The sequence below is a fragment of the Muscardinus avellanarius genome (genome assembly GCF_963383645.1).
Source record: "Muscardinus avellanarius genome assembly, chromosome: 12".
In the NCBI taxonomy this organism is placed as follows: domain Eukaryota; kingdom Metazoa; phylum Chordata; class Mammalia; order Rodentia; family Gliridae; genus Muscardinus; species Muscardinus avellanarius.
The window spans coordinates 81,884,011-81,910,544 of NC_137798.1; the positions used below are offsets into that span (position 1 = coordinate 81,884,011).

A 26,534-nucleotide genomic window follows, 5' to 3' on the forward strand; every position below is an offset into this window, starting at 1 on the left:
ATTTTGGAATAGTCCTGCTAGGCTGATGGGAGTCTCACTACTTTCAGAGGTTGTCCTCAAACCTGTGATCTTCCTGTCTCAGCCTCCCAAGTACTGGGATTACAAGCGTGTGCCATCATGCCCAGCCTTTTTAGACAATTTCAATGGAAATCTTGTTTTACAAAAGAAACCCACCAGAGAAGAACTTCATATATTAACTTTAATCCTAACTTTGGAACAATTGGCTGAAGTGATGATGGTCAATCAAAATTACTAGGAGCACATTGTCAATTAAGCATTATACTAGAGTTATGAGAAGTCTCAAAGGAATAAAAGAACCAGGTGTGATGGTGCATGCCTGTAATCCCAGGACTTGGGAGGCTGAGATAAAGAACGAAGGTTCCAGGACAGCCTCAGCAAGTAGTGAGACTCAGCAACCTAGCAAGACCATTTCAAAACAAAAAATAAAATAGGGCTGGGGGCAGAGCTCAGAGGTAGACTAACCCTGGGTTCAATCCCCAGTACCTAAAACACACACACACACAGAATAAAAGATTCTTTCTTGTCCTCTCAAACAACCTGATTAGAGATAGGTATATATGTATAAATAAATGCAAACAAATAAAATTTATATAACTACACAAGTTGATTTATATACATTAATACATATTAAGACAAGAAATTTCTGAATATCACTATTAATTTTAGAATGCTGCCAGTTAGAACAGTTGCAAAGGACAAGAGTTATACTTGACAAGAGAGAGGATTCAGATAGGCTGAGAAGATGGAATCTGTGGGCAATGGCCTAAATAAAAGAATTTCTGTGAACTCTAAAACTGATCTAGGTCTTCATTAATCTCTTCTTCAAAGGTAGACATTTGTGTCAATATTTAATAGTTAAACTTTATTTGTTGTTTTGTGTGTGTCACTGGGGATTGAATCCTGAGCATTGTACCTCTTCCCTTCTCTCTCTCTCTCTCTCTCTCTCTCTCTCTCTCTCTCTCTCTCTCTCTCTCTGTGTGTGTGTGTGTGTGTGTGTGTGTGTGTGTGTGTGTGTGTGTCTGGGATTACAAGCGTGTGCCACCACACCCGGCTTGAGCACTGTATCTGAGCCATACCTCCAGCCCTTTCTATTTTTTGTTTTGAAACAGGGTCTCCATAGGTTGCTGAGTCTTGCTACATTGTTGAGGCTGTCCTCAAAATCCAATCCTTCTGTCTCGGCCTCCCAAGTACTGAGATTATAGGTGTATGTCACCAGCCTAGCTAATAAATGTTTATGCAAGAATAAGGTTATAATGTATTTATTAAAAAAATTGCCAGAAATGAGCTAATATATGAAAGTAAAAAATTATTTAAGCCAAGCCTGATGCATGTGCCTATCATCCCAGCTACTCCAGAGGCTGAAGCAAGACAACTGCTTGAGCCCAGGAACTCGAGGCCAGTCTGGTTAACAGAGTGAGATCCCCCGCTCTCAAAAAACTTTTAAAAAGAAAACAAAATTGTCTGAAAATTAACAATGTAAAGAAACTGTTAAGCTGGGCAGAGCAAAATGAAAAGCAGCTTTAAACAAAAGAAAAACACTGATCACCACTGTGTTTAAAAATATTTTGCCTTAATAAGTGACATGAGGCACAGCAGTGCATGCCTGCAATTCTGGTACTTGGGAGTCTAAGACAGGAGGATTAAAGGTTCAAACTCAGCCTCAGCAACTTAGGGCTGGGGACATAGATTGGAAATAGAATGTCCCTGGACTCAATCCCCAGTAACAACAATAACAACAACAGAATGGTGTGTTTATATTAATATCAGACTCACCTTAACTCTGAAATTATTTAAACAATTCACTCTCAATTTTATGTATCATTAAAATGTTAGGAGAGAGCCTGGCGTGGTGGCACACGCTTATAATCCCAGCACTGAGACAGGAGGATCTCACAGGTTCAAAGCCAGCCTCAGCTACTCAGTGAGGCTCTCAGCAACTTAGTGAGACCCTGTTTCCAAATAAAGTATAAAAGAGGTCTAGAGTATAGCCTGGAGGTAGAAAAGCCTCTGGGTTCCACCCGCAGTACCACCACCACCACCACAACAACATGTCAGGAGAGTTCATTCCTGACTAATGTCAGGAATGTAGTGGGTGGATTTTTATAAAGAGATGTCTTCATTTCAGACACACCCAAAGCAGCAGACAAAGAATTCATACTGCAGGCTGGACTATCTAGGAAAAAGCCAGCTAAACCATCAGTGATGCTGTTTGTGTGTGGTGCTGGGGATCAAACGCAGGGCCTCACACATGCCAGCCAAGTACCCTACCACTGAGCTACAACTCTAGCCCAATATTTTTGTGTATGAAAGTCTTATTTTAAATTAAGAGTACTTTGAAGAACTAAGGCTCAACTTTAGAGTGACTTTTGGAACGTGGCTTAAGTGAAAACCATTAGTGACCCTGATCACACAGCAGCAGAATGGATAGGCCAAATGATATGCAACTTCCACAAGTAGAAAAGTCTCAAGACTCAGGGAGAACATAATTACGTGATCCATAAGTACTGATGTTAATTAAGGTTTACCTCTCATGTGATCCAACAATAAGGGCATCACTCTCCTATACATGAATAATGCTCCATGACGAAAAGCACTGGGGGATGGAACCTAGGGGCTTTTCTACCTCTGGGCTATACTCCCAGACCTATTTTTTAATATTTTATTTAGAGTCAGGGTCTCACTAAGTTGCTGAGAGCCTTATGAAGTAGCTGAGGCTGGATTTGAACCTGTGCGATCCCCCTGTCTCAGCCTCCCAAGCCTCCCATGTGCCACCACGCCCGGCTCCTTGTTCTTTATTTTGAAACAGGTCTCACTAAGACGCAGAGTATCTCACTAAGTAGCTAAGGCTATCCACAAACCCATATCTCCTCCTGTCTTAGCTTCCCAAGTACTGGGATTACAAGCATGTACCACCACGCCTGGCTTAATCCCACCTTATTTTCTGAATTCCACTCAGAACTAGTAATAAATTTCTGTTCCTTAGTTCAAGATCTTATTGGATACTGGGGAATTTTAAGGAGGCTGAAAATCTTGATACAAGTAAGAGATATACAATACATACACAGGTTTCAAATTCAGGAGTCAGCCAGGCGTGGTGGCGCACGCTTGTTATCCCAGCATTCGGGACGCTGAGACCAGAGGATCGCAGTTCGAGGACAGCTTCAGCTACTTAGTGAGGCCCTCTGCAACTCAGTGAGATCCAGTTTCAAAATAAAGAATAAAAAATAGGGCAGGGGTGTAGCTTGGAGGTCGAATGCCCTTGGTTCCACCCCCAGACCTGCCAAAAAATAAATAAATATAAAAATTCAGGAGTCACACACTCCCATGATAGACTCACATGGTTTACATCATTGCCCAGCACAGTGTGCTGGCATATTATATTCCTCAAGTTAAAAAAAAAAAATATATATATATATATCAGTGCCTCTTTCTTCGATGAATTATTCCAACATCCTTCTTCCCATCTGGTCTTCCATTTTATAGTGTAAAATGACTCGGGATGATTCTGAAAAAAGGATTCAAGAATCCTATTTCTTATAAACAAGGACAAGCCTGGCATGGGGGTGCATGCCTGTAATTTCAGTTCTTGGGAGGCTGAGACAGAAGATTCACAGGTTCGGGAATAGCCTCATCAAGTAGCAATACTCTCAGTAACCTAGCGAGACCCTATTTCAAAACAAAAACTAAACTGGGCTCACGGTGGTGTAGCTCAGAGGTAGAATGCTCCTGGGTGGTTCAATCCCCAAGACCATACAACAAACAAACAAACAAAACAGAAACAAAAAAGAACATTCTTTTACAAAACAATATAATTATCAAAATTAAGAAATCTATGAAGCCGGGCGTGGTGGCGCACGCTTGTAATTCCTGCGCTTGGGAGGCAGAGGCAGGAGGATTGAGGCCAGCCTCTCTGGTTTAAGAGACCCTGTTTCAAAAATACAGAAAATAGGTCTGGGAGTGTAGCCCAGAGGTAGAAGGGCTTCCAGGAACCCCAGTGCCACCAAAAAAAAAAAAAAAAAAAAGAAATCTATGAGCCGGGCGTGGTGGCGCACGCTTGTAATCCCCGCGCTTGGGAGGCGGAGACAGGAGGATCGCGCAGGTCCGAAGCCAGCCGTGCTGGCGTAAGAGACCCTGTTTCAAAAATATAAAATAGGTCTGGGAGTATAGCCCAGAGGAAGAAGGGCTTCCAGGAACCCCAGTACCACAAAAAAAAAAAAAAAAAAAAAAAAAAGCCTGGCTTAGGTGTTACATTCTCTCTCTCTAATGGGGGGGATTATACTGTAAAATGACTTGGAATAATTCTGAATAAAGATTTTAAGAATCTTGTGAAAGAACAGAGTAACTCTGCAATGGAGCAATAAAGGCAAAGTAATTATTGTGGAAACAGAAGCATAGATTTCTAATATGAATAGAAAATCAGATAAGTATTGTTTCCTTCAGCAAATGAATACATTCCAGCTGAATGCAAAGATGACAGAATCTGCCCACCTGGGAGGTGGTTTGGAGTTTTCGTTTTGTTTTGTAGTACTGGGGATTGAACCCAAGGGCATTCTACTTCCAAGCTACAACTCCAGCCCTATATTTTATTGTTTTATTTTAAAACAGGGCCTAAGTTGCGGAGGACCTCACTAAGTAGCTGAGGTTGGCCACAAACCTGTGATCTTCCTGTCTCAGTATCCCAAGTACTACAATGACAAGTGCGCCACCACACCCAGCTGGTTTGGAGCACTTTCGTCAGCTGGGTGTGGTGGCACACACTTAAAATCCCAGCATTTGGGAGGCTGAGGCAGGAAGATCGCAGTTCGAGGACAGCCTCAGCTACTTAGTGAGGCCTTTTGCAACTCAGTGAGACCCTGTTTCAAAATAAAGAATAAATGCCCCTGGGTTCCATCCCTAGTACTGGAAAAAAAAAAAAAAAGTAATGTCTAATATAAGCCTTTTTTTTTTTTTTAACGGTACTGGGGATGGAACCCAGGAGCATTCTGCATCCGAGCTACACCCCAGCCATATTTTTTTTTATTCTTTATTTTGAAACAGGGTCTCACTGAGTTGCAAAGGACTTCACTAAATAGCTGAGACTGTCCACGAACCCAGATCCTCCTGTCTCAGCCTCACAAATGCTGGGATTATAAGCGTGCGCCACCATGCCTGGCTAATATGAGCCATTCTTTAGCGAAGAACTGTCATTATTGTGTCTTTTGCATTAAATGAACCCCACTCTTTCCCAAGTAGTAAAGTGTATTGGTTCTTAAGATCAGTTCTGCTATAATTGTCCTTTCTTGGAATTTTACTGAAACCTACTAGCCTTTCCCTATTGCATACCACACATACTTGAGAGAATAGTTGGGGTTTTGTGCAAATCACTCAAGCTATGCCATACTCAGACTGGATATTTCCAGAAGTATCCTCCTTTTTTATTTTATTTTTGTTATTTTGGTGGTACTAGGGGTGGAACGCAGGAGCTTTCCACCTACGAGCTATACTCCCAGACCTATTTTTTATATTTTATATTTTATTTGGAAACAGGGTCTCACTAAGTTGCAGAGAGCCTCACTAAGTAGCTGAGGCTGGCTTCAAACCTGTGCGATCCTCCTGTCTCAGCCTCCCAAGCACGGGGATTACAAGCGTGCACCACCACGCCTGGCTAGTATCCTCCTTTTGTACCAAGGAAATTTTGAAAGGCAGGGACTCCACATTTTTTCTTGCAGTTGGTATACATTACCTCATTTCTGTCAGTACATTATCTCCAATGGAAGGGACTAAAAAGTGCTTCCCAAGTTAGCTGTACATGACCATTTTCCTATTGAAAACCCTAAAACAGAGACTTTAAAGAATACACAGACTGGCAGGTCAGCGGAGTGACATCCACGGCACAGCAGACAACTGCCCGAACTTGCCACCCAAGCCTCCTCTCTAGCCCCTTCCCATCTTGATAAGCTCCAGGTCTAACAGACAGATGCCAAAGCATGCAGGTTGGAGTTCAAATGCAGATCTGCACAAACACTGCCTCCTCTTCTGAGCTCTCTGGAACCTCTCATGTCCTGAGCCTTTAACACCAATCCCTCCACTCCACCATCTGCAAAATCAAGCGCCAGTCTGCTTGGCAGCTCACACCACAGAGGCAGCCCAATCCACATTCATGTCCCTTCTCTGGGTAGGCCCCTGGTGATCACATCTACACTTTGTGACTGTAGTTCCTTGCTGTAACTAATTGGCACTGAACAGACACCTTTGTCAAAAGTAACCCAACAACCCTCTCTCATGGGGATTTAAGTTCAATGTGAGAGTGTGGCCTTCGATGGGTTAGCAACTAAATTAAAAATCTTATCAGTTTACATACTTAAAAAGCTGTACATTTTTTAAGTTAAAAACAAGTATTTATTGAACTTCTGTATACTCTCAATAAAATTTAAAATGGCCATGTTGTATTTCTGTTTAAAAAAATAACATATTTTAATATTGTTTTATATGAAAAGATAGAAGTTAGAAAAATCTCATACCTAAAAAAAATTGAGCCAATACATTAAAATATAAAGAAAACAAATAGCTCATGAAACTCTACAACTAAAAATAACCACTAGCTAGGCACAGTGGCATATACCTGTAATCCCAATACTTAGAAGGCTGAAACAGGAAGATTACAGGTTCAAGGCTAGCCTCAACAATTTAGCGAGACCTTTTTCAAAATAAATAATAAAAAAGGCTGGAGCGAGCCAGGCATCGTGGCGCACGCTTGTAATCCCAGCATTTGAGAGGCTGAGACAAGAGAACTGCAGTTCGAGGATAGCCTTAGCTACTTCGTGAGGACCTTTGCAACTCAGTGAGACCCTATTTCAAAATAAAAAATAATAAATAGGGCTGGGGGCATAGATCAGAGGTGGAACGCCCGAGTTCCATCCCCAGTACCGCAAAAAAGGGGGGTCTGGGTTCAATCCTCGGTACACCAAAAGAAAGAGGAACTGAGGGTGTAGCTTGGAGTGAGAATGCCCCTGGATTCAATTCTCAGTACAAAAAAAATTTTTAAATTGAAAAGAAAAATAAAGTCAGGCCTGGTGGTACACATTTGTAATCCCAGCATTTAGAAGACTAAGACAGGAGGATCATGGTTTGTGGACAGCCTCAGCCACTACTTAGTGAGGCCCTTTAAAACTCAGTGAGACCCTAATTCAAAATAAAGAATAAAAAATAGGGCTTGGGGTTTAGCTCAGAGGTAGAATGCTCAAGTTCCATCCCCAATACTGCAAATGAAAACAAAACAAAACAAAACAAAAAACTGAACGATTCTTAGGACAAGAATCATCTGTTGTATAGAGTATAGCTCTTGAAGTATAGATAGAAATAAATTACTTATAGGATACATGAAAAATGAAATAATTACGATTTTGAGTTTGTTGGTGGAATAATGCCAAGTTCCTAGGAAGAGAAGTCTTGTTTTGAAATACTGAGGATAGAACCCAGGAGCACTCTATCTTTGAGCTACACTCCCAGCCTTATTTTATACTTTTATTTTGAAACAAGGTCTCACTAAGTTGAGGAGGACCTAAATTGCTAGGGCTGGCCACAACCTGTGAGCCACCTGTCTCAGCCTCCCAAGTATTAGGATAACAGGCATGCACCAAAACATCCAGCTCTAGAAGTTTTGATATCTGAAAATTATTTTTGCAAGGTTTTTTTTTCCTTAGGTACTGAGGATGAAACCCAGGGGCATTCTATCTCTGAGCTAAACCCCCAGCCCTATTTTTCATTCTTTATTTTGAAACAGAGTCTCACTGAGTTGCAAAGGGGCTCACTAAGTAGATGAGGCTGTCCAGAAAGCTGGGATTACAAACGTGCACCACCATGCCCAGAGAGAGAGAGAGAGAGAGAGAGAGAGAGAGAGAGAGAGTGTGTGTGTGTGTGTGTGTGTGTGTGTGTGTGTGTGTGTGTGTGTGTGGCGCCTAGGGAAGGAACCCAGGGACATTCGACCTCTGAGCTACACTCACTACCCTATTTTCCTATTTTTTTATTCTTTATTTTGAAACAGGGTCTTAAGTAGCGGAGAGCCTCACTAAGTAGTAGCTGAGGTTGTCCACAAACTGCAATCCTCCAGTCTCAGCCTCCCAAATGCTGAAATTACAACCGTGTGCTAACATGTCCCCCCTTTTTTGGGGTTTTTTTTTTTTTTTTTTTTTTTTTGCAAGTCTGGGGATGGAACCCAGGAGCATTCAACCTCCCAGCTACACTCCCTTCCCTATTTTTTAGTCATTTTATTTTATTTTTGAAACAGAGTCTCACTGAGTTGTAAAGGGCCTCACTAAGTAGCTGAGGCTGTCCACAAACCACCACCCTCCGGACTCAGCCTCCCTAATGCTGGGATTACAAGTGTGAGCCACCACGCCCAGCTTTTTTTTTTTTTTTTTTTTTTTTTGCAGTTTTTAAGTTAAAAATTAAACATTAGGAATCTTCATTCTAGGGCCTATGAAATTTTAGGGAAGATCAAATTATGGGAAATGTCTCAAGTAGAGCTATACAGGCTGTGTACTGTGCCTTCTCTTTCCATCCTAGTCCCTCCCTCCTAGGAAAGCACGAATTCAAGAGAGATTGCTAGACCATGTCTATAAAAGACCTTCAGAAACTAAAGTCAAGGTTGCGTCTGCCTTTTGCTCTCTTAGGCAGAAATGGTTAAGGACTGAGCACCTCCATCCAAATAGCTGGGTCAGGCTGAGCTGAAAGTTTATGTAGACTTGGTCCAGTGTCTCAAGGACAGAATCCATTGCTTCTGTCAGAGGCTAAGCACTATAAGACTGTGGCTAGGTTTCAAGTTGCATTTCAGGGCCCTCTAGGCTCTCCAGCATTTGGTAAACGTCCTGTGCAGAAAAACTGGCCATGTACTTGGGGCTCTTCAAGAATCAGACTGTTGTGCCAGGCAAAACAGCTGTCATACACTGGTTTTTCTTTCTCTTGGTAGAGTTCTCTGCCTAGAACAAGACCAATAATAATCAGTCCATGTTCAAACTGCAGGCTGAACAAGAAAAAGTAGCTGGCAATTTCAGCTCCCTGGGAAAGTGCTCTTCCTTCTCCAGAATTTGAGTTTGTCTCATCCTCACTGTCTTGTATTGAAGAAAGCTCTTCGATGTCTTTACTTATTTTTATTTATTTGTGTGTGTGTGTGTGTGTGTGTGTGTGTGTGTGTGTGTGTGTGTGTACTACCTCCGGGCTACACTCCCAGACCTATTTTTTTCTACTTTATTTGGAAACAGTCTCACTAAGTTGCGGAAAGCCTCACTAAGTAGCTGAAGCTGGCTTCAAGCCGGTGTGATCCTCCTGTCTCAGCCTCCCAAGTGCAGGGATTACAAGCGTGCGCCACCACACCTGGCTTCTTCATTGTCTTTTTTTTTTTTTTTTTTTTTTGGTGGTACTGGGGTTCCTGGAAGCCCTTCTATCTCCGGGCTACACTCCCAGACCTATTTTTACATTTTTATTTGGAAACAGGGTCTCCTAAGCCAGCGCGCGTGGCTAGCTTCGAACCTGCGCGATCCTCCTGTCTCTGCCTCCCAAGCTCGGGGATTACAAGCATGCGCCACCACGCCCTGCTTCTTCATTGTCTTTAAAACTGTTTCTTCAGCCGGGCGTGGTGGCGCACACTTGTAATCCCCGTGCTTGGGAGGCTGAGACAGGAGGATCATACAGGTTCGAAGCCAGCCTCAGCTACTTAGTGAGGCTTTCAGCAACTTAGTGAGACCCTGTTTCCAAATAAAATAGAAAAAAGATCTGGGAGTATAGCCCAGATCCAACTACTTGGGAGGCTGAGACAGGAGGATTATAGGTTTATGGCAAACCTCAGCTACTTAGTGACAACCTCCGTAGTTTAGTGAGACCCTCTGTTTCAAAATAAAGAATAAAAAATGGGGCTTGAGATATAGCTTGGAGGTAGAAAGCCTCTGGGTTCCACCCCAGTACCACCAAAAAACAAACAACAACAAAAAAAAAACTGTTTCTTCTTTATATTTTTTTATTTTTTCAAGTAACATATATAGTTTAATATAGTTGTTCCGTGAAAGTGATAGCTTGCCTCTACCTATTAAATCCAACCTGAAATCAGAAGTCTCATTATTTTTTAGTTTATTTTGTTTGCAGTACTAGGGATTCAACCCCAGGGAATTCTACCTCTGAGCTATAATCCTAGCCCTATTTTATCTTTTTTATTTTATTGTATTTTATTTTATGTTGTGGTACCAGGGATTGAACCCAAGGGCATTCTACCTCCAAGCTATATCTCAAGCCCCATTTTTTATTGTCACTAAGTAGCTGAGGTTTGCCATAAACCTATAATCCTCCTGTCTCAGCCTCCCAAGGAGTGGGATTACAAGTGCATGCTACCACGCCTGGCTTTATTTTTTTATTTTGAAACAGCATCTTGCTAAATTGCTGAGGCTGGCCTAAAACCTGTGATCCTCCTGTCTCCCAAATACTGGGATTTCGATTTGATTTTGTTACCAATGTGTCATAAAAACTAAAATTGTTGAGAGCCAGGTTCAGTGGCACAGACCAGTAATCCCAGTACTTGAGAAGCTGAGACAAGAGGATTCAAAGTTTGAGGCCAGCCTCAACAATTTAGCAAAACCAACTTAATGAGACTACTTAAAAATAAAATTTCTAAGCCAGGCATGGTGGCACATGCTTGTAATCCCAGCATTTGGGAGGCTAAGACAGGGGGATCGCAGTTCACAGACAGCCTCAGCTACTACTTAGGCCCTTTGAAACTCATTGAAACCCAGTTACAAAATAAAGAATTAAAAAATAGGACTAGGGTGTAGCTTAGAGGTAGAATGCCCCTGGGTTCCATCTCTAGTACCACAAAAATAAATAAATAAATAAATAAATAAATAAGTAAAATTTCCAGCCAGGCATGGTGGCACACGCTTGTAATCCCAGTACTTGGGAGGCTAAAACAGGAGGATCACAGGTTCAAAGCCAGCCTCAAGAGGCCCTCCACAACTTGTAAGACCCTGTTTCCAAATAAGAAATAATATTGGCCGGGCGTGGTGGCGCACGCTTGTAATCCCAGCATTCGGGAGGCTGAGACCTAGAGGATCGCGGTTCGCGGACAGCCTCAGCTACTTAGTGAGGCCCTCTGCAACTCAGTGAGACCCGGTTTCAAAATAAAGAATAAAAAATAGGGCAGGGGGTGTAGCCCGGAGGTCAAATGCCCCTGGGTTCCATCCCCAGACCCGCAAAACAAAACAAAACAAAACAAAACAAAAAAAAACAAATAAGAAATAATATTGGGCTGGGGGTTTAACTCAGAGGTAGAATGCCTCTGGGTTCAATCTCCAGTGCCACAAAATAAATAAATAAATAAATAAATAAATAAATAAAAATAAAATTCCCAGTACCAAAATAATTAAAGTTGTTTGGATAAGATAGAAATTATTAAAAATTTTTTTTCTCTTTTTTCTTTTTTTTTAAGTAATGGGAGTTGAACCCAAGGGCATTCTACCTCCAAGCTACACTCCCTTAGCAAGAGCTAAGAGGTAGAATGCCCCTGGGTTCCATCCCCAGTACTACCAAAAAAAAAAGGAAAAAAATTTAAATTCCCACAAGACAAGGTTATTGAGGTCCTTTTGTCAAAAGTATTTACCCAGTGCCAATCAATTATCGCCACAGAAATGCAAAACACAGATGTGATCACATCAGGAGGTATTCCCAGAGAAAGAAAACAAATGAGAACTGGCAGGGTCCGCAGTGGGCAGCAAGGGCCTGCAGAACCAGACTGGTGCTTGTGGGGAGGGCAGAGCGGAGGGGCCAGTGTTACAGGCGCAGGACATGTGGCAGGGCTACTTGAACTCCAGCCTGTGACTCTTGCATCCGCTTTTTATGCTCTGAGCTTATCAGGATGGGAAGGTACTACGGAAGAGGCTTGGGTGGCAAGTTAGGGCGGTAACACCCTGTTGACTATGTGTCCTGGATGCACTCTGCTGACATGTTCCCGTCCATGTCTTCCTAAAGGTCTCTGGGGTGTTTTCTATAGAAAAAAGGTCATGCAGAGCTAGCTTTGGAAGCACTTCTCATTTTTCCACTTGAGATATACACTGACAAATATTAGGTAATTTAAGCCGGGCATGGTGGTGCCGGCTCGTACTTGGGAGTGAGGCCCTCCACAAGTTGGTGAGACTTTGCTTCAAAATGAAGAATTAAAAGAAAAAAACTAAGCCAGACATGGTTGTCATACCTGTAATCCCAGTATCTGAGAGGCTAAGACAGAAAGATCGCAGGTTTTAGAACAGTCTCAGCAAGTAGTGAGACTCTTATCAACCTGAGACCCTGTTTCCAAATAAGAAAAAAAAAAAAAAATCAGGCTAGAGGTATAGCTTGAAGGTATAATAACTAGTTCAATCTTCAGTACTGAAAAATAAAAAAATAGGTAATTTATTCTGATTGTAAGAAAAAATGTGGAGCCCCTGTTTTTCAAAATTTCCTTGGTATAAAAAAGAGGACGCTTCTGAAAACATCCATTCAGAGTATGGCACAGCTTGAATGATTTGCACAAAGCTCTAAACCATTCTCCCTAGCTACGTATGGTATGCAGTAGGAGAGGCTAATGTATTTCAGTAAAATTCAATAAAAGGCCAGCCTTGCCAGGGGCATGGTGGTACACACTTGTAATCCCAGTATTTGGGAGGCTGAAATGGGAGAATCCAGGTTCACAGCCAATCCCAGGTACTTAGTGAGGCCCTCTGCAACCTCGTGAAACCCTGTTTCAAAATAAAGAATAAAAAAATAGAACCGGGGAAGCTAGGCGTGGTGGCACACGCTTGTAATCCCAGCATTTGGGAGGCTGAGACAGGAGGCTCACGGTTCATGGACAGCCTCAGCTACTTAGTTAGGTCCTTTCCAACTCAGTAAGATCCTGTTTCAAAATAAAGAATTAAAAAAAAAATAGGGCTCGGGGTGTAACTTGGAGGTAGAATGCCCCTGGGTTCCATCCCTAGTACGGGGGGGGGGGGGGGGGGGGAGATAGGGCTGGGGGAATAGCATGGAGGTAAAATGTCCCTGGGTTCAATCTCCAGGAATAAAAAAAAAAAAAAAAAGCCAGCCTTTATAACCAACTCTCTCAGAAGATGAAATCTATTTGTTGTTCCTATTTTATTTTTTATTTTTTGGCACTAGGGATTGAACCCAGGGTAGTCTACCTCTCAACTATACCCCCAGCCCTATTTCACTTTTTATTTTGAAACAGGGTCTCACTAAGTTTTGGAGGGCCTCACAGTAGCTGAGGCTGGCTGTGAACCTGTGATTCTCCTGGGATTACAAGTATGCGCCAGTACACCTAGCTAGCTTGTCCTTTTTTAAAGTGTCTTCTTGAAGTAACATTATGATTACATTTTCAATATTGCATCACTGAAGCTGGGTATGGTGGTAGAGGCCTGTAACCCTCAGTACTTGGGAGGCTGAGACAGGAGGATCACAGGTTTGCAGGCCAACCTCAGCAATTTAGGCCCTCCTCAACTTAGTGAAATTCTGTTTCAAAATAATAAATAAAGGGCTGGGGGGGTGGTGCACGCTTGTAATCCCAGCATTCTGGAGGCAGAGACTTGAGGATCACGGTTCGAAGACAGCCTCAGCTACTTAACAAGGCCCTTTGCAACTCAGTGAGACCCTGTTTCAAAAAATAAAAAAGGCTGGGCGTGGTGGCGCACGCTTGTAATCTCAGCATTTGGGAGGCTGAGACCAGAGGATCGCGGTTCGCGGACAGCCTCAGCTACTTAGTGAGGCCCTCTGCACCTCAGTGAGACCCTGTTTCAAAAATAAAGAATAAAAAAAGTGGGCAGGGGGTGTAGCTCAAAGGTCAAATGCCTCTGGGTTCCAACCCCAGACCTGCAAAAAATAAATAAAAAATAAAAAATAAAAACAAAAAAATAAAAATAAAAATGACTAAAAAAATAGGACAAGGGGTGTGGCTCAGAGGTAGAATGCCCCTGAGTTCCATCCCCAGTTCTGCAAAAAAATAAAAAGTAAAGTAGGGCTGGGGATGTAGCTTGGAAGTAAAATGCTCCTGAGTTCAATCCTCAGTACCACAAAAAAAGAGGAGGCTGGGAGTGGATCTCTGTTGGTAGTATACCTCTGAGTCCAACCCAGTACCACACACACACACACACACACAAAATATAAACACACACACATCATTGATTTCTTATTTTGTAGCGTAATGCCCTCTTCTATTTATCAGCTGCCATGACTTCAACTACCTTCAACTAAGACATTCTGAGTTCCTATTACATACCAGGCTTTAGAAACTTACTGATTAGGCTTTTTAAACTAATTCAAGATCATCATGTTTATGTTATAATCATTCCATATTACAAAAGTTGCTGAATATTTTCCCCAACCTTAATGTTATCTGAACACTGGATCACCTCAGTCTCAGTGTAACCTCACATCTTCCTTATTCAGAAATTATCAGAAAGCAGCATACTGATTTATAACAGATCACATTAAATATTGTATAATATATCAAATTAAATATTCCATATGCCCAATGGAATACTATTCAGCCATGAAAAAGAGGGAAATCTTGTCATTTGTGGCAATGTGGTTGAAAATGAGAATCATTATGTTAAATGAAGTAAGCCAGGCTCAGAAAGACAAGTATTACAAGATCTCACTTATGTGAAATCCAAAAAAAGTTAATTTCATAAAAACTGAGAGGTGTTAAAGGCCAGGGAAAATTTGAGGAGGGGGTAGGGGAAAGTTGACCAACATGTATTAAGTTACAATTAGATAGTGCAAGAGGTTCTGGTCATTAGTAAAGCTAGAGAAAGCTGTAGGTACAGGTCAGTGGTAGCGCATTCATCGGTCTGCCATGTCTGGGTTTCAGCACCACAAAAAAAGGAAGGGTTTTGCCGGGCGTGGTGGCACACACTTGTAATCCCCACGCTTGGGAGGCTGAGACAGGAGGATCACAAGTTTGTGGCCAGCCTCAACTACTTATTGAGGCCCTCCCTCGGCAACTTAGTGAGACTGTTTCAAAATACAGAATAAAAAATCAGGCTAGGGTTGTAGCTCAGAGGTAGAATGTCCCTGGGTTCCATCCCCAGTACCACAAAAATAAATAAATAAATATTCCCTGGCACCTCAATATGTACAGCTTTTACTTATCAGTTAAAATGTAAAGTTTTTAAAAATTACCCCCAACACAAGGATTATCCCAATTCCTAAGGTCCTACAGTATCAATTATTTATATAATCAAGAGTAAAAATTATTTAAAGCAAAAGGAAAAGTAGCTGCCTCGGCTTCGTAGTAGGCTTTGACAGCACCTTAAAGGCAGCAGATAAACAATTTCTGAGGTTACGTGGGTCAAGAGCAAGGGTCTTTCTTCATCATCACAAACTGCAAATTACAGGAACCTTCTCTGAAACTATTCAAAAGGCAAACGACTTTTAGAGCCACAAACCACCTATTTAACTAGTGAGGCACACCCACTCAGCCCACAACACCGCCTCCCCATCCCTCTCAATCGCCTATTCTACCAGCAAACACTGCTTCTTTCTTTCAAAAGCTGCGTCTAGTTGAACTGACCAATCAGTTCCTCTGATCACTGCACTGCAAGCTTCTCTGGTACCTGGGCCTACTCAAAGGTGGGCAAGTCTGTCCTCCTGAACATCCAAGGTTAAGATACTATCCTGAGAACAGGGCTATGTGTTTATTTCCCATGAATTCTTATTAAAGAGAATTCCTGAGAACCACGAATGACTGGAATCATCCGGATCCAGTTAATAAAATTCAAATATTCTTCCCCTTGGTGGAAAAAGCACTGAAACATAACTCTTATCCTACAAGTCGTATGTCTGCAAAGCCTGAGGGCTTCAAAGGTGTCTCACACCTGAGTGCGATAGAGGCCCTTCTGGCTATTCCTATTTCTGCCTCAGACCCAAAGTCTCCTCCCCAACCACTATCACATTAAATCCCCAGTTACTATTTCCCTTTGGTAGAAACAAGAACTAGTTGCTATTTACTAAACTACCCTTCATTCATTATTTATTTATCTCCTTTTAAGTTTAAGTAGCAGGACCAACACATTATTTTTTCTACTTTGCTTGTCTTATTATTTAAACTAATTTGTGCCCCAATACCTCCTTGAGATATAATCCTACTTATTCTGGCAATTGGAAGACTCATCTTTCTAATATCCATTGAAACTATTCCTAAAAGAAAGTGGGCTTGGTGGCACAAACCCGGTAATCTCAGTACTTGGGAGGCTGAAATAGAAAGATCACAGGTTTGAGGAGAGCCTCAGCGACTCAGCAAGACCCTGCTTAAAAATTAAAAAAAAAATCAGACCAGGCGTGGTGGCGCACGCTTGTAATCCCCCACACTTGGGAGGCAGAGACAGAAGGATCGCCCAAGTTCGAAGCCAGCCTTGCTGGCTTAAGAGACCCTGTTTCCAAATAAAATATAAAATAAGTTTGGGAGTGTAGCCCGAAGGTAGAAGGGTTCCATCCCCAGTACCAAAAAAAAAAAAAAAAAAAAAAAAAAAAAAAGCTATCAGCTACTTAGTGAGGCTCTCAGCAACTCAGTGAGACCCTGTTTCCAAATAAAATATAAAATAGGTCTGGGAGTATAGCCTGGAGGTAGAAAGCCTCTGGGTTCCACTCCCAGTATCACCAAAAAATAAAATAAAATAAAGAATAAAAATAGGGCAGGGGGTGTAGCTAGCTCAGAAGTCGAATGCCCCTGGGTTCCAAACCCGCAAAAAAAAAAAAAAAAAAAAAAGAAAGAAAGAAAGAAAGAAAGAAAGAAAGAAAGAAAAAAAGAAAGAAAGAAATGCTATTAACACAGTTTTAAAAACAAACTATTTTATTTCAGGTGCAACTAAAATATGGTATTTACTTAAATATTAAATCCACAGAAATAAATTCTTGGTAATTAAGATCACTGAATAATGCAAATTGCTATTGAGAAAAACTTCTGCAATTCCTCTAGAAGTCTTTAAAAATAAGAATCCGCTGGGCATGGTGGTGCACACTTACAAAACCAGTACTTGGGAGGCTGAGACAGGAGGATTGCAGGTTTGCAGCCAGCCTCAGCTACTTAGGCCCTCTTCAACTTAGTGAGAATAAAAAATAAGGCTGTGGATGTAGCTGAAGGTAGAATATCCCAGGGTCCAATCTTCAGTATGAAAAGAAAAAAAAAAGAATCCTCTATCAAGATTGGTTTTAGGCTGGGTGTAGTGGCGCACGCCTGTGATACCAGCACTTGGAAAGCTGAGACAAGAGGATCAAAGGTTCAAAGCTAGCCTTAGCAATTTAGTGAGGCTCTCAGTAACTTAGTGAGACTGTTTCCAAATAAAATATAAAATAGGGCTGGAGGTGAAGCTCAGAGGTAGGGTTCAATCTCTAGTACCAAAAAAAAAAAGATTATTATTATTTTTTATTTTATTAGTATTATTATTTATTTATTTATTTATTGGTGGTACTGGGGTTCCTGGAAGCCCTTCTACCTCCGGGCTACACTCCCAGACCTATTTTTACATTTTTATTTGGAAACAGGGTCTCCTAAGCCAGCGCGCGGCTGGCTTCGAACCTGCGCGATACTCCTGTCTCTGCCTCCCAAACCGGGGATTACAAGCATGCGCCACCACGCCTGGCCTAAAGATTATTGTAAAAAAGTCCTTCAAGCTGGGCGTGGTGGCGCACGCTTGCAATCCCCGCACTTGGGAGGCGAAGAAGGTTCGAAACCAGCCGCGCTGGCTTAGGAGACCCTGTTTCAAAAAAAAAAAAAAAATATATATATATATATATATATATATATATAAATAGGTTTGGGAGTATAGCCCGGAGAAGGGTTTCCAGGAACCCCAGTACCACAAAAAATAAAAATAAAAATAAAAAATAAAAAAGTCCTTCAAAGAGATAAAGGGACTGACCTGCATATGCCTTACAGGTTCTTTCCAATTCTAATTCTGTCCAAGTTTCCCTAAGGCTAACTGTCACCCTTCCTTCAATATCTGACTTTCCTCCCACTCATCTAAATGCAGAAAAAAAAATACTGCTTTATTGTTCAATTATTACTCTTGTGAAAGTTGTCTCTGATCATCACTAAACAATAACCTCTGACTTATTTATAACTCCTTCCTATCACATAATCAAACTCAATTCTAACCCAAGAGTTGCTATGCTAGCAGATGCATTCCTGCCCAGACTCAGAAACATATACTGGAGAGTATGAAGGAATCTTAGAACTTTGTAACTTCTGACTGGTTCATTAAAAGACAGATGTCAAATTATGTGAAGAAATGACTTTACACAGTGCACGGTGGCACATGCTTGTAACCTCAGTGCCTGGGAGGCTGAAACAAGAGGACTGCAGGTTTGCAACCAGCTTCAGAAATTTACAGAGGCCCTCCGCAACTTAGTGAGACCCTGTTTCAAAATAAGGAATAAGTGGGCGTGGTGGCGCACGCTTGATCCCAGCATTCCGAAAGCTGAAAGCTGAGACAGGACGACGGCGATTCACACACAGCCTCAGCTACTTAGTGAGGCCCTCTGCAACTTAGTGAGAGCGTCTCAAAATGAAGAATAAGAGCCGGGCGTGGTGGCGCACACTTGTAATCCCTGCGCTTGGGAGGCAGAGACAGGCGGATCGCACAGGTTTGAAGCCAGCCGCGCTGGCTTAAGAGACCCTGTTTCCAAATAAAATATAAAATAGGTCTGGAAGTGTAGCCCGGAGGTAGAAGGGTTCCATCCCCAGTACCACCATAAATTAATTAATTAACTAATTAATTAATTTAAAAAAATAGGGCAGGGGGTGTAGCTCGGATGTCAAATGCCCCTAGGTTCCATCCCCAGACCCGCACAAAATAAAATAAAATAAAATAAAGAATAAAAACGGCTGAGACTGAATGCCCTTAGGTTCAATCCCCAGTATTACCAAAAAAAAGAGAAAGAAATCATTTTACATTTCGACCATGTTATACTCTGTATTTTAGTAAAAGCTTGACACACAGCTCCATGCCTAATATCTTCTGTGTATTTTGAGGCACAATTGGAAACATTTCCCCCAACCCCTGAATGAAGGGAGAGATATATAAAGGAAAGAACACTAGTATATCTCTTTAATTTAACAAAAATGCCTTCTAAAAGTCTTAAAATGCTCTATTATTCTCATAAAATTACCAAGACCTGTTTTTTGGATAAGAAAAATAAAACAATATTCCTCTATATGAATGTCTAGCTCTGAGGTCTGTTTGTTTGCTTACTTATTTAGTGTGGTGCTGGGGAGGCAATCTACCTCTGAGCTACACTCTCAGTCCTAATTTTTGTTCTTTATTTTGAAACAGGATCTCACTAAGTTGTGGAGGGTCTCACTAAGTAGCTAAGGCTGGCAGTGAACCTGTTATCTTTCTGCTTCAGCCTCCTAAATACTGGGATTACACGTGTGCTCTACCATCCCGGGGCCTGGAGAGAGAGGGGTGGGGGGAGACGAGAGAGAGAGAGAGAGAGAGAGAGAGAGAGAGAGAGAGAGAGAGAGAGAGAGAGAGAGATGGAGATGGAGATGGAGGGAGAGGGAGAGAGGGAGAGGGAGAGAGGGAGGGAGGGAGGGAGGGAGGGAGAGAGAGAGAGAGAGAGAGAGAGAGAGAGAGAGAGAGAAGGAGGGAGGGAGGGAGGGAGAGAGAGCGCGCGTGAGCACTGTGGTTTGAACACAGGGTCATTCTACCTCTGAGCTACACTCCCAGCCTAATTTTTTTAATCTTTTTTTTTTCTTCCTTTTTTTGCAGCACTAAGGATGGAACCCAGGGGCATTCGATCTCCAAGTGACACCCCTAGCCTATTTTGTATTCTTTTATTTTTGAAACAGCGTCTCACTGAGTTGCAAAGCACCTAAGTAGCTGAGGCTGACTGTGAACCACTATCCTCCTTTCTCAGCTTCCCAAATGCTGGGATTACAAGCTTGCACCACCATGCCCAGTTATTCTTTATTTTTGAAACAGGGTCTCACTAAGTTGCAGAGGGTCTCACTAAGTAGCTGAGGCTGGCTGAGAACCTGTGATCTTCTTGTCTCAGACTTCCGAGTACTGGTATTCCAACTGTGTGCTACCATGCCCAGCTTCTGAAGTATGTTTTGTTGCTGTTATTGTTGTTTGTGGTACTGGGGATGGAACCCAGGGGCATGCTGCCTCCAAACTACACCCCCATCCTGATTTTTTATTCTTTATCTTGAAAAACAGTTTCACTAAGTCTCAGAGGGCCTCACTAAGTAGCTGAGGCTGCCCGTGAACCGGGATCCTCCTATCCTAGCTTCTCAAATGCTGGGATTACAAGAGTGTGCTACAAGGCTAGCTCTGAAGTATGTTTTAAAAAGATTTTTCAGCCAGACATGGCAGCATATGTTTATAATCCCAGTACTTAGGAGACTGAGAGAGAATAGAGGTTTGCGGTTACAGGGTTCGCTGCTAGCCTCAGGTACTTAGTGAGGCCCTCCACAATGTAGTGAGACCCCATTCCAAAATAAAGAACAAGCCGAGCGTGGCGGTGCACGCTTGTAATCCCAGCATTCGGGAGGCTGAGACCTGGAGGATCACGGTTCGCAGACAGCCTCAGCTACTTAGTGAGGCCCTCTGCAACTCAGTGAGACCCAGTTTCAAAATAAAGAATTTAAAAAATAGGTCAGGAGGTGTAGCTCGGAGGTCGAATGCCCCTGGGTTCCACCCCTAGACCCACAAAAAAAAAAAAAAAAAAAAAAAGAAGGCTGGGGGTGTAGTTCGGAAGTACAATGCCCTAGGTTTCATCCCCAGTACCACAAAAAAATAAAAAATAAAAAGACTAATGCTGGGCGTGGTGGCGCATGCTTGTAATTCCAGCATTTGGGAGGCTGAGACCAGAGAATCACAGTTTGCGTATACTTAGCGAGGCCCTTTGCAACTCAGTGAGACCCTGTTTCAAAATAAAGAATAAAAAATAGGGATGGGAGTGTAGCTTGGAGGTAGAATCCTTCTGGGTTCGATCCCTAGTACCACACACACACACACAAAAGACTCTTGAAGCCCAGTGTGGTGATGTGTGCCTGTAATCCCAGTACTGGGGAGGCTGAGACAACAAGATTGCAGGTTCAAGGCCAGATTCAACTATTATCAAGACCCTTAGCAACTGAGCAAGATCCTATTTCAAATTTTTAAAAAAGGGCTGTGGGTTTAGCCAGGAGGTAGAATGCTCCTGGGTTCAATCCTTGTAACAAACAAACAAATAATCTTGAACAATTGTTTTTCTATAAGGAATACTGCAACCCTTCGAGCACTGCATTAGCCCCTTCTTCCAAATGCCACCAATGTGAATTGAGTAAAACTGTTCATTAAAATATATTCCAGTCAACCAAGCCCAGCATAGTGGTGTAAACTTGTGATACCAGTACTTAGGAAGCTTGGTCAGGAGGATAGCAGGTTTGTGGCCAGCCTCAGCAACCAGGTAAAGCCCTCCACAACTCAGTGAGACCCTGTTTCAAAGTAAAAAATAAGCCGGGCGTGGTGGCACACGCTCGTAATCCCTGCGCTTAGGAGGCGGAGACAGGAGGATCGCACAGGTTCAAAGCCGGACGCGCTGGTTTAAGAGACCCTGTTTCCAAATAAAAAGTATAAAAATAGGTCTGGGAGTGCAGCCTGGAGGTAGAAGGGTTTCCAGGAACCCCAGTACCACCAAAATTAAATAAATAAATAAATAAATAAATAAAAATTTAAAAATAGGGCTGGGGCTATAGCTCATAAGTAGAATGCCTCTGGGCTAAATCCTCAGTACCTCACACACACAAAAAGTCACTCAGGATGTTATGATCATGTATTTATTTACCTTTTATTTTAGTAACTTGGTATTTCTTCATCTTACTAATTGTCAACCTCTGAAGAAACATGCCTACAAATGCTAAGTTGTTAAGAGATTATGGGAGGGAGGAACTTACTTGCCTGACTAATCAGAATATAACTCTTAGCTACTGGAAACACTCAAACACAACATATCTCTAGTAAGTGAACAGCTTTCTCTTAATTTTTCCTCTTAAAAACCATACCTCATGCCAGGCATGGTGGCACATGCTTGTAATCCCAGCATCATTTGGGAGGCTGAGACAGGAGGATCGCAGTTCATAGACAGCCTCAGCTACTTAGGCCCTTTTTTAAAATAAAGAATAAAAAATAGGGCTGGGGGCATAACTCGGAGGTAGAATGTCCCTGGGTTCCATTCCCAGAACCACAAAAACAACAACAACAACAACAACAACAACAACAACAACAACAACAGCAACAAAAAACATACCCCATTCATTCCCTTGAAATGTGTTTTCTAACTCCAACCAATCAATTTTCATTACATTTGACACCATAACAATTTTATCTTATTGGTCCTTTACGTTGATGGGAAAACAACATTCTTTCACTACTTATAATAAGCTGATTTTTATCATGTTCTCCCTTACACAATTATTTCCTAAAAAGTAAAAGACAAGCTGAGTGTAGAGGTGCACGCCTGAAATCCCAGTACTTGGGAGGCTGAGAGGAGGATCACAAGGTCTAGGACAGCCTCAGGAATCCACCAAGACCCTGTTTGAAAAATAAAATAAAATAAAATAAAAGGGCTGGGACTGTAGCTTGGAGGTAGACTGCCCCCTGTGTTCAGTCCCCAGTACCCCCACTGGCAAAGTGAAAGCCAAACTTTTGAGTCTATCTATTTCTTTGTCTTGACATCTTACAAATTCAGGGGATGTCAAATCACTTTTATGTGAGGTGAACGTGATAACCACTACACTACGGAAACCTTGGTCAAATCACTTTTATGTATTCCCCCCCCCCCTTAACGTTTCAATTTCTCAATGTGACTGCAGAAATGCTTACAGACCTATCTATTATAACTACTGATTTGGGGGAAAGGTTGTTAAGATATTTATGTGAAAGTCAAATTAAGATCATCATTCTATCAAAACTACAACATGCTCCAGCTAAAAGAAACAGGGTACTTAAAAAAAAAGTGTTTTCAGCCAGGCCTGGTGGCACATGCTTGTAATACCAGTACTTGGGAGGCTGAGACAGGTAGATCACAGTTTCCCCTGTCAGCCTCAGCTACTTAGTGAGGCCCTGTTTCAAAATAAATTATAAAAAATAGGGCAGGGGGTGTAGCTAAGAGGTAGAATGTCCCTGTGTTTTCCTTAGCATCTGAACAAGACTTATAAATATTAAAATCAATTAATTATCACAACACTCTTCCAGAGACATTCAGTTTACATTTTTTTAACCACCTCATCCTTATTTATTTGGTACTGGGGATGGAACCCAAGGGCATTCGACCTCAGAACTATACCCCGAGCCCTAGTTTTTACTCTTTATTTTGAAACAGAGTTTCAATGAATTGCAAAGGGCCTAAGTAGCTGAGGCTGTACGCCAACTCGATCCTTCTGTCTCAGCCTCCCAAATGCTGTGATTACAAACTTGCGCCACCACACCCGGCACCACCTCATCTTTAAATACACATACATACCGGAAGCATAGTCAGTCCAGAGAACTGGAAGGTCGATAGGTATTGCTGTGAATTCAGAACTTTTCAAAAATATTTTAGAACTGTCTGAACTCGGTTGATTCAACCTTGGTTATTCGCGTACAGCCTCATCACAAATTGCCACGAGGTTAAACAATCCCCTGTGTGAAAGCACTCCTGCTCCAGGGGATCACCTCATTCTAACCTGAGCGTGGGATGGATGGGGTTTCACCACCGGTTAGAGTACGAAGATAAAGCTTTTCAGGCACTGGACGGGGTTCACTGTCAGATCGATGGTCCAAGGTCTCCCTTGAGGAGGGTGTCCAGAACGTGGCAGGAAGAAACTGAGTGTGTTTCCACCTGGCACCCTCTCCTAACTTTCTCTGCCTCTTAAGGAACCCAAGGGTGGTTTTCCTTGGGCGGCTGCAAGACTCTAAGAGGAAGCGACTATCTCGTGGGTTTGAGGAAGAAGCCTGGGGAGGAAAAACCAGGAGTCCTCGAGTGAGTCCTGCCGGGTTCCGAGGGGAGCAGCCTGCACTCCTAAGAAGGAGGGAAGAGGCAGAGGGAGGAACCCCGGGCTCTGAGGGGAGCCCAAACCTCCGCGGGAGAGGAAGGAGGGCTTCGGGCGCGCACAGATGCGGAGCCCCGCGCCGGCCTTGCGTTTTCCGGCTCGGGGAGGCCCGGTCAGCCCCGGGCGCCGCGGCCAGCACACCTGAGCCGCGCCCAGCCCGCAGCCCGCCACCGCGACCTCGCCCGGCCGCCAGCCCGGCCGCCGGGCCCGGCCCTGGCGCCAGCTCGCGGGGGCCCGGCCCACCTCGCCCGCCCGGCGCTCGGTCCCGTCGTACCTGGCTGGCGGCAGCCGCGGCGGCAGCGGCGCTGCTCCTCACGTATCCGTTCCGCACTTCCCCGTTCGCCACGCAGCCGTTCGCCCGCACAGGGCGGCGGCAGCAGCAGCCTCCCGGCTCCGGCCGCATCGTCCCGGCAGCACGAGACGCGAGGCAGGCTCTGAAAGCAGCGGCCGCGGCGCCAGGTCCCGCTCCGCTCGGCCCCGCACCGCACCCACCTCCCCGAAACCGGAAATGGCTGCAGCGCCACCGCCAATTCCCGGTCCGGCCGTCACGCGGGGGCGGAGCCCACTCCAGACCAGACTCCGCTCTCCCCGGGCCCGGCGGCGAGGGGGGACACGGGGCGGGGCCGGACCTGTCAGGGGCGAGGGCGATTGGCCAATCCCGAGGAAGAGAAGGCGGGCCCACATTGAGGCCTGCCAATCACAGGCGAGAACACGGCGGCTCCAGGGTGCAGAGGGGCTTCTCTTGAGGGACTCGTGGGCCGGGGATCTAATTGGAGACCCAGGCCAGGTCGTGGGTAGGGCTTGGCTGCCTAAAGTTCCAGGCGGAGGAGGAGGCGGAGTCTAGAAAGAAGTAGCCAATTAGAGCACGAGGAAAGAAAGAGGGGCTGAGCCTGTCTCTAGAGCGGGTTCCCTGGTTCCCAGGGCAGGTGGTGGTGCCCTCTCTGCTGGTGTCTCCAGGGAAGCTTGAGTTGAATCTAAGCCCAAGACAGGCAGCTCCTTTATTTCATTAGCAAACTCCTCTGTGGGTGTTAATAGAATAGCCCTTTTGACAACTTCTCACTATTATACAGTATGCAACACACATTAACACATTTTCAAGTAATAATTAAGATGTTTCTTCACGTGCCTTTCAAGTTTGTCCCTGTCAAAGGTTTTCCATACATTTGCCTTTACAGTCAGGAAATCTTGCCTAGTTCCAATTCCGCGATAGTAATCCCAGGACTTGGGAGGCTCAGGCAGGAGGATGGCAGGTTCCATGCCAGCCTCAGCAATTTAGCGAGTTCCTGTTTAGCAACTTGGCGAGACCCTGTTTCAAAATAAAAAATAAGACGGGCGTGGTGGCGCACAGTTGTAAGCCCAGCACTTGGGAGGCCGAGACAAGAGAATCGCAGTTCGAGGACAGTCTCACTCAGTGAGACCTTGTTTGAAAATAAAGAATAGAAAGTAGGGCTGGGGTTGTAGCTTGGAGGTAGAATGCCCCTAGGTTCCACCCCCAGTACTGCAAAAATAAATTAATTAACTAAGTAAATATAAAAAATAAAAAAGGCTGGTGGTGTAGCTCAGAAATAGAATGCCCCTGGTTAAATCCCCTGTACAGAAAAGAAAAAAAAAGAAATTAGTACTTTCTGCTTCACAGACTCGTTGCAAGAATTATGTTAAAGCATTGTGCATCTAGCAAAATGCCTGGCCTAGACTAGGAGCAATAATTGTTTTCTCAACTTTTTCGTGTGTGTGTGTGTGTGTGTGTGTGTGTGTGTGTGTGTGTGTGAGATACTGAGGGTGGAACCCAAGGGCTTTTCTACCTCCGGGCTATACTCCCAGACCTATTTTATACTTTATTTGGAAACAGTCTCACTAAGTTGCTGAGAGCCTCACTCAGTAACTGAGGCTGGCTTTGAACCTGTGTGATCCTCCTGTCTCAGCCTCCCAAGCAAGGGGATTACAAGGGTGTGCCACCACGCCCGGCTCGTTTTCTCAACTTTTTATCCCTGGCTTCCCAGAGTCATTAGAAAGAAAGTTGATCTAATTTACAGCAAGAGAAAAGTTACCCATAAAGGGTTTAGTATCAGAGTTAAGAGTATGAACTCTGGAATCCAGGTTTGAATCTTGGCTATGCCCTTGCTAGATGGGTGACCTCTATTTGTCTTCCTCTGTAAAATGGGGATAATAATAGTTGTCATGAGGATCTAATGAGTTAATACATGTAAGGTGTTTTGCATAGGACCTAGCAATTAGTAAACACTTATTAAGGGTTACTTATTATTAATTGCTGAATGCATCTACGAGAGTCACTATGTCCCCTCCCCCTACCCACCCACACACACTCTCTCCTGGAGCTTTTAGAAACAGGTTGGCAAGGTATCTATCTGTTTTGAACGATTCAGGATCTGGACAACCTAACAGCAGATGCTGAGGTACATATCCTCTTGGAGTACACAAACATTGTGAT

At 43.3% G+C, this 26,534-nt stretch overlaps 1 protein-coding gene across 1 annotated transcript in view; it reads right to left on the bottom strand.

The window, feature by feature from the left end:
* SPTLC2 (serine palmitoyltransferase long chain base subunit 2) overlaps window positions 1-24,488 on the bottom strand; it is a gene marked incomplete at both ends in the record, with an annotated part of 106,099 nt that extends 81,611 nt beyond the window's left edge. The window contains one exon of the mRNA XM_080708258.1: window positions 24,360-24,488. Within this exon, the coding sequence (XP_080564384.1) occupies window positions 24,360-24,488 (129 nt within the window). The remainder of the gene's footprint in view (window positions 1-24,359) is intronic.
* Between the last annotated feature and the right edge of the window lie 2,046 nt (window positions 24,489-26,534).